This window comes from Falco naumanni, chromosome 2 (genome assembly GCF_017639655.2).
Source record: "Falco naumanni isolate bFalNau1 chromosome 2, bFalNau1.pat, whole genome shotgun sequence".
Classification (NCBI taxonomy): Eukaryota; Metazoa; Chordata; class Aves; order Falconiformes; family Falconidae; genus Falco; species Falco naumanni.
Genome location: NC_054055.1, coordinates 70567399 through 70573927, shown reverse-complemented (window position 1 = coordinate 70573927; position 6529 = coordinate 70567399). Strand labels below are relative to the sequence as shown.

The 6529-nt window shown below is 46.4% G+C and overlaps 1 protein-coding gene across 1 annotated transcript; it reads left to right on the top strand.

Moving 5' to 3' along the window:
* Positions 1–662: 662 nt before the first annotated feature.
* Positions 663–6039, top strand: NMS (neuromedin S). The gene is made up of 6 exons (XM_040585239.1): positions 663–735; positions 911–966; positions 1315–1365; positions 2461–2520; positions 5267–5302; positions 5746–6039. Exons 1-6 carry the CDS (start codon positions 663–665, stop codon positions 5818–5820), a joined length of 351 nt encoding a protein of 116 aa, XP_040441173.1. The 3' UTR covers positions 5821–6039.
* The last annotated feature ends 490 nt before the right edge of the window (positions 6040–6529 follow it).

Genomic DNA, 6529 nt, shown 5'->3' with positions numbered 1-6529 from the left:
ATCTCTACTGCATACGTCAGGAGTTGGACACCTGGATATGTATTGGCTCCAGCAGGCCCAGAATCTATAAAAAAAGAGGTTGGGGAGGACTCTGCCTTTCTCAGTCTCAGACCCGATTAGAAAGCGTTGCCCGTAGAACTAGCTCTGGGGGAACCAGGAAGCATTTCCCAGTGCAGCGATGGAATCAGCTAGAACAGAGAACCCCCCTTGGTTAGGGCAGATCCGCGTCCGGCCCACACCGCCTAGGGCGCGAAGGAGGTGGGTGGCTTTCCTTACTTCCCGTGAAGGGAAACACGGTAAGATGGGCCGGGGCTCGTTCGCCACGGGAAGTTCTCACGCGTCCCGTTCCGAAGGCAAGCTGTGTCGCCCCCGCGCCGCGGCAGCCCCGGCAGGACGTGCGAAAGGCAGACGGCAGCAGCCCCGCCGCTTCCCCCTGCCCAGCCCCCCCCCCTCTGCCCGCCTCCCTCCCTGCCGCCTCCTCCAGAAAACCCGCGTCGCCGGCGTTCCCAAGGGGCGGGGCCGCCCGGCGCAGGACGCCGGCAGCCCGCGGGCGGGGGTCGCGGGGGCGGGGCCGCCCGGTGCCCACCGGCGGGGCGCGGCCCGGGCTCGGCGCGGCCCCATAAAGGCGGCCGTCCCGCCCGCCGCGCGCCCGCTGCCCCGCCATGCCCCCGCTGCCGCCCGCCCTGCCCTGGCTGCTGGCCGCCTGCTGCCTCTGCGCCCTGCCGCGGGGCTCAGGTACGTCCCGCCCCCGGCGGGGACAGCGGGGACACGCGCACACCGGAGCCCCCCCTGCCCCTCCGGCCCCAGCCCAAGCCTTGGGAAGAACCGCCCCCCCCCCTTGAGGGGCGCCGTCGGGGCCGGGCTCCGCGGCGTCCCCGCACAGCCGTGACCCCATCCCGTGTCCCCGCAGGGTTCCCCCAGCCCTTCTCGCGCTACGGGGACGGCGCGGACCTGCCCAAAAGCCAGGTACGTCCCTGTGTGTCCCCCTGCCTTCCCCGACAGCCCGTCTGAAAGCGACGCGCGGTGGAGGGGTAGGACGGGGGCGCGCCAGCCCGGGCTGCCCGGGGCGGGGGTGACCCGCCGGTGACGGGGGGTGCGGTGAGACAGTGGCATCGGACTGGAAATGCGGCGTGGGACCCCTGGGCGTGGTGGGGAGCGTGGGGGGCTGGAGCCCTTTGCAGCCCGGGGAGGGAGGTGGGACAGGTGTGGGCAGGGGTGCGGTGTGCGAGGTGGGGTACCCGGGCCGGCAGGAGCTGAGGCGGGTCCCCACGTGTGACAGGCTCACTGCCAATGTCTCGCCCTTACTTTTTAAAGCAACTGGCGCTGTGCTTCAGTCAGTGGATGGAACTGTCTAATCAGCCCCAGGTAAACTGACTTTGGTAACGTGTTTGATCTGCTGGGACTTTCTCTTCCAGACATACTAATGGCCCAGGGCAACCCTGGGCGTCCGTGTCTGCAGGCGCCACGGAGTGAGTGTGCTCGTGGCTGTGCTCGCCTCCCTGCAGAGCTAACTCAGACCTAGAGAAAGGAAAAAGTGGAAGAAGAAAAAAGAAAAGTGCTTTTCATCCCCTCGCAGCGGTAGGCAGCGTGGCAGCAAGAGCTGCTGGTCAGTGCTGTAGGAGATACCGGCAGGGTCCCGCCTGGTCCCAGCTCACTGATGGTGGGTTGGATGGGTTTGCTTCGGGGTGCTTAGAGGAGAGGGGAGCGAGGGGAAGTTTTCACAGGTTGTTTCAGCTGTGGTGGCTCTGGCCCAGACCTTGCAAACAAGTTAAAAAACAGTAGTTTTGAAAGATCAGCCCCACTGCATTGGATAGTGAGCCCAAGGGTCATTCCCTTTTTCTAAGGGGAGAGAAAAATCTTGGCAGGATCAGGAATTATCTGGAAATTTTGAATATTTTGTGCAGACTTTTTTCTTTCTGAAATCTTTGTTTTGTAAACCAAAACTTGTGGAAAATGGCTCCCAGAGCCAGTTGTTCATGTGTCTTACACTTTACTTCCTTTGGAGCTGTAGTTATTTCTCATCTAATGTAATTGCATGCATCGGCAAATCCCTGTCCTGTGGCAGTGAGAATGGGACAGTGCATTTCAGTATATGGTTAAAGGTTTATAGTATTGATTAACTGAAATGCTTGTAGATTAAAATGCGTGTAGATGCCAAAACCCTAAGTATTTCTAGAACGCTTAGCATAGGAAGATGTATTTTAAATATAATAATATATATATAAAATTTAGATCTCTTTATAGCACAGGACTGTGACGTTAGCAGTATTGTGTGTATTCTCCTCCTACAAAATAGTAGTTTTTAGCTTGTAGTAGCGTCAGTAAGTCTTACCTTGCTGTTGAGTGGTTTTAGTGTAACATTTTAAATTGTGCTGGGATCAGAATCAGGCCTGTTCTATATCAAACAGGGTACACCACAACCCCTCAGTAAACGTATTAAGGTACTGTTTGGCTTTACAGATCTCCAGCACAGTTTTGGACCTCTGTTATTCCATATTCAACAGCATGCATACAAATGAGGTAAGGTGTAACTGCTTCATTTATTTCAAAGCAACCCCTCCAAAAACAACTTTCTGACATTTCTTTCCAAACAGTAATGTATAATCTAATATTGTCATGGTTTATGAGATGTAGGAGAGTATATAAAAGACTGTCTTCTGTCTTCTCATTATTAGTTTGCATGTAATTCTTAACTCTATTAAACTATATCTGTGAAATTGCTGGTTTTCACCGATTCAGAGCTCAAGAATCAAAACATCTACTTACACCCAGGATCAGTATTTTAACCCTCGCTTTTGAATAAAGCAGGGTGGAATATACTAAAAAAAATAGATACATATATAACATTGGATCAACAGCATACTTAAGGTCATGTTGAACATGGAGGTGTATCAGTTACTTTACTGATTTTAATACTTTACTTGAGCTTTTCTTGTGTTTCTGACTGATCCAAAAAATTAAGTTGAAGAGTCAGTGATTATAGCTCTTCCTCATTGGTGCAATCATATTGGAATCTATCTCTGAGTCAGTTTTGCTTTATATTAATTCTTTATTATTACCAGTTTATTAAGAGCCTTTCCCATAAAATTAACTCTGTGGCTGTGGGTATGTTTAAAAGGCCAATTTACTTGAGTTTGAGTCCCCTGTTTCAAATCACGAGCAGAGCTTTCAAGACAATAATAGAAAGTATTTTGACATGAATTTCAGTATGTCTTCCTGCTGGTGCCTTTAGCTTGTAATTCCAAGCATGCTTTCCTAAAACAGCCATAAAACTCTGCAATACTGTAGTTGATGGTATAAAATTCTATCATTTCAGTTTTAAATATCTAATAAGTGGTTTTGAGTTCGATATTGACTCCTATGCTTCTGCAGGTTAGCTAATGAAGGGACATCCAGAATCATCCGGTAACTTTGAATGGAGCCTTATTCCTGGTTACTATTTCAGTTGCTAATTTTGGAAAAAAAAATAAATCACTTTCTTGTGCATCATCGAGATTGGGACCTGAATCTTGTACAGTATCCTTTCAAGACATATGACATATCAGCTACATACATGCAATATGGCTTCTAGGTGTGGTCTGATTAAGTGGCAGATCAAATATAAATGTGAGGTATGGGAAAAGAACTAGGCAAAAGTAGCCAAGTTTTACCCTGCTGAGTAAAATTCTTATTACATGAAGTTGTACTTTCTCAGCCCATGCAGAATCTTGAGAAAGTACTGCAAACATGAGTCTGTAGCACACCCAATCAAACGGTTATGAAATCCTACTGATTTTAACTGGACTTCAGCTTTTTACATGATTTTACATTTGCATGGATTTTTTTAAAAAAAGAAAAATTGATTCAGTGTTGCAGACTACATGGAGAAGGCAGATGGTGTTTCAAGAGAGGGAATGGGATCTCAGCACTCTGAAAGGCAAAGTCAACGGCAATTTGGGCATTAATGGGACTTGAATTCCATCTGGGGAACTTAAAATCTTTTGGGAGAACTAATAGACTATTTAACTTCGATGTCTAATCTTTGGGTAAATCTTGCAGATGGAACTTTCAGAAGAATCAGGAAGAGCTACCTAAACCCAGCTGTATTGCAGTCACCTCCACAAGAGTTTGAAATTTCCATCCTAAAGTCAAGCTGACACACTGTTTACAAGCTCAGTTTTTACCATGTTTCTTCCACATAGTAAACCCTCACCTGTTATAAATTAGCTAGGATATTTGAAGCTGCAGGTTAAGTCATGAGTCAGTCTCTATCTTTGGTATGTAATAGTCATCTCTGAGCAAAACTAGCATTCACACTATCTCTTTGCTATAGTCTTCTCTTCTGCATCTTTTAAAGCACCTTGATGGAGCAAGCAGTTTTTTCTTCCATAGTATTTCATAGTCCTGTAAATCATAGTCTTGAGGCTTGAACCAAGGTATCATCATCTCATACCCTGAATCATGATTTCCTTCTCCTTGCTCGTATATTTTGTAGCCTTAAATTCTTCCTCTCCAGTTTCCCATCTACATGCTTTTCCTGTGTTATCATTCCCTGTCTTCATGTCCTTGCTCATTATATGTGCTTGTTTTTTCAAGGCTGCCCCAGGTAACTCAAACTGTTCATGGATATAACCGTGGCTGTGGCACACAGAGCTATCCCATTCCTGGACAGCTGGGACCGTGCAGCCTGGAAACTGTGCCATGGGCAGGAGGGCTCCCAAAGCTGGCCAGTGTACCAGGCTGCAGGTTCAGGGCTTTGTTAGACACTGAGCTTAGCTGGCTTCTGTGAAGTCATGGTGAGAGCTTCTGTTCCTTGATGTAAGGCTGAGTAGAAAAATGAGCAATTTTCGTGAAGCATAAAGGGTGCAGGGGAAGGCTTAAAACCAGCAATCATGCCTGGGTTAAAACAAAGGTCAGTCCGAAAGGCAAAGAGCTACCACATTTTAAAGTAAGAGCTGTCGGTACAATTCAAGCCTGAGGAATGGAGCTGCCACGTTTGCTGCAGGTGGAGCTCTGCTTCAGCCACCAGAGCATGGCTGTGCTTTGCTGCACAGTGAAGGGGGCATGTTGAATGGTGGTAATGAATGGGTTAACATTGGTTAAGGCAAGGTTTACAATCAGTCATTAAAAAGATCCATTTGCTGCTGTTCTTACGCTTATCACAGACAGATAAAAGATTATCCCTCTTCTCACACAAGAGTGCAGCAACCTCATCAGTGATGGAGGATTACTGTAACAAACCAAAGAAGTGACAGCATCTTGATTAACTTACATTGTCCACTTGCAGGAATCACAGATTGCTGCTGCCAAGTTTACAAAGAAGGTATGTAAATGTGGAAACAAGTGAGTAGCCCTGGACAGGGAAGTATGGCCCTTCCCCTGCTTTTTTTGCTGCCTTTTTTTTAAGTCAGCTTGGTTTTTTTCCAGTGGTTGGAAAGCCAGTTGTGCTGACCCTGCTTCTGCAAAGCAATCAGCTATGTGTAAAGCTTTTTTTATACATTTTCTGAAGCCTGTGAATCTTTAATTATGGTAATTTAGTATATTTACACTAGACAGAATGGATAGTTCTTGACAATGCCCTTTGGGGTATTTTTAATCTGCGTTCCAGATGAATGGGCATTGGGGACTATCAGCATCTTGTTAGCAGGGCCTTTTTCAACAGTGCGAATTAATTGCCATTCTGATGGAATGACACCAAAACCTGTCAACAGATCTATGGAACTGAGTTTAAATTGTTTTGTTATTGTTTGTGTTTTTATTTTACAGGATAGTCATGGGACTCTGGGACGCCCTTTTTTCCTTTTCAGGGTATCTGAATCTCTTACTACTTATAGATTCTGAACCAGTGTTATATATCTATAAATGAGCAGCTGTTTGCCTTCACAAGTTCTTGCTGCACTTCTTTTGACTAAAGGCCAAATATCCTTTGCTTGAAAGCTTAGGGAAGTTTGTTTAAAAAGCTCTGGTTCAACTAAGAGATGACGAGACAATGACATGTAGTAATAGATTAAATACTTCTGTATTTGAAGAGGTGACTCTAAATATCTGGCTCTAGATAAAATGTTTGCAAAGATAGAAGTAGCGTATGGGTTTTATCTCTGAGGCTGCCAAGGTGTGCTGATGCTAAATGTGTTAGATAAAGCGTGTGTGAGCTGAATGTCTACTTGGTCTGAAAGGTCTGGCCAGTAAGTGAGGCACACTGCATAACAGGATGAAAAGCCAAAGAAAAACTATGGATGTAATTTCTCATGTTTTTCACCCATTGACTTGCTGAACTATGGCACGGTCTAATGCAGAATATGCTGGTTTAGAGACACTCTGATTAACATCAAACTAGTTTTTAGGAACATCTCCAACACATCAACAACAACAAAAAAATGTTCTAAAGTAGGTTGTAGCAGGTAACCAGAATCCCAGTTCAGCTGTCACTTACATTTTAGCTCACTTCAGGTGTGTTTGGCCGGGTATTTTCAGTGCTTGTATTTATATGCTCTTTCTTAGGCATCTACATAACATATAGTACCCCAATGAATTGGGACCAAGACCCTTA

Excerpts from the sequence above, each read along its gene's own strand:
- NMS (XM_040585239.1), top strand. The coding sequence starts at position 663 with ATGCCCCCGCTGCCGCCCGCCCTGCCCTGGCTGCTGGCCGCCTGCTGC. Across the intron at positions 736-910 it reads CGCCCTGCCGCGGGGCTCAG|GGTTCCCCCAGCCCTTCTCG; the intron begins GTACGTCCCGCC and ends GTGTCCCCGCAG. Across the intron at positions 967-1,314 it reads CGGACCTGCCCAAAAGCCAG|CAACTGGCGCTGTGCTTCAG; the intron begins GTACGTCCCTGT and ends TACTTTTTAAAG.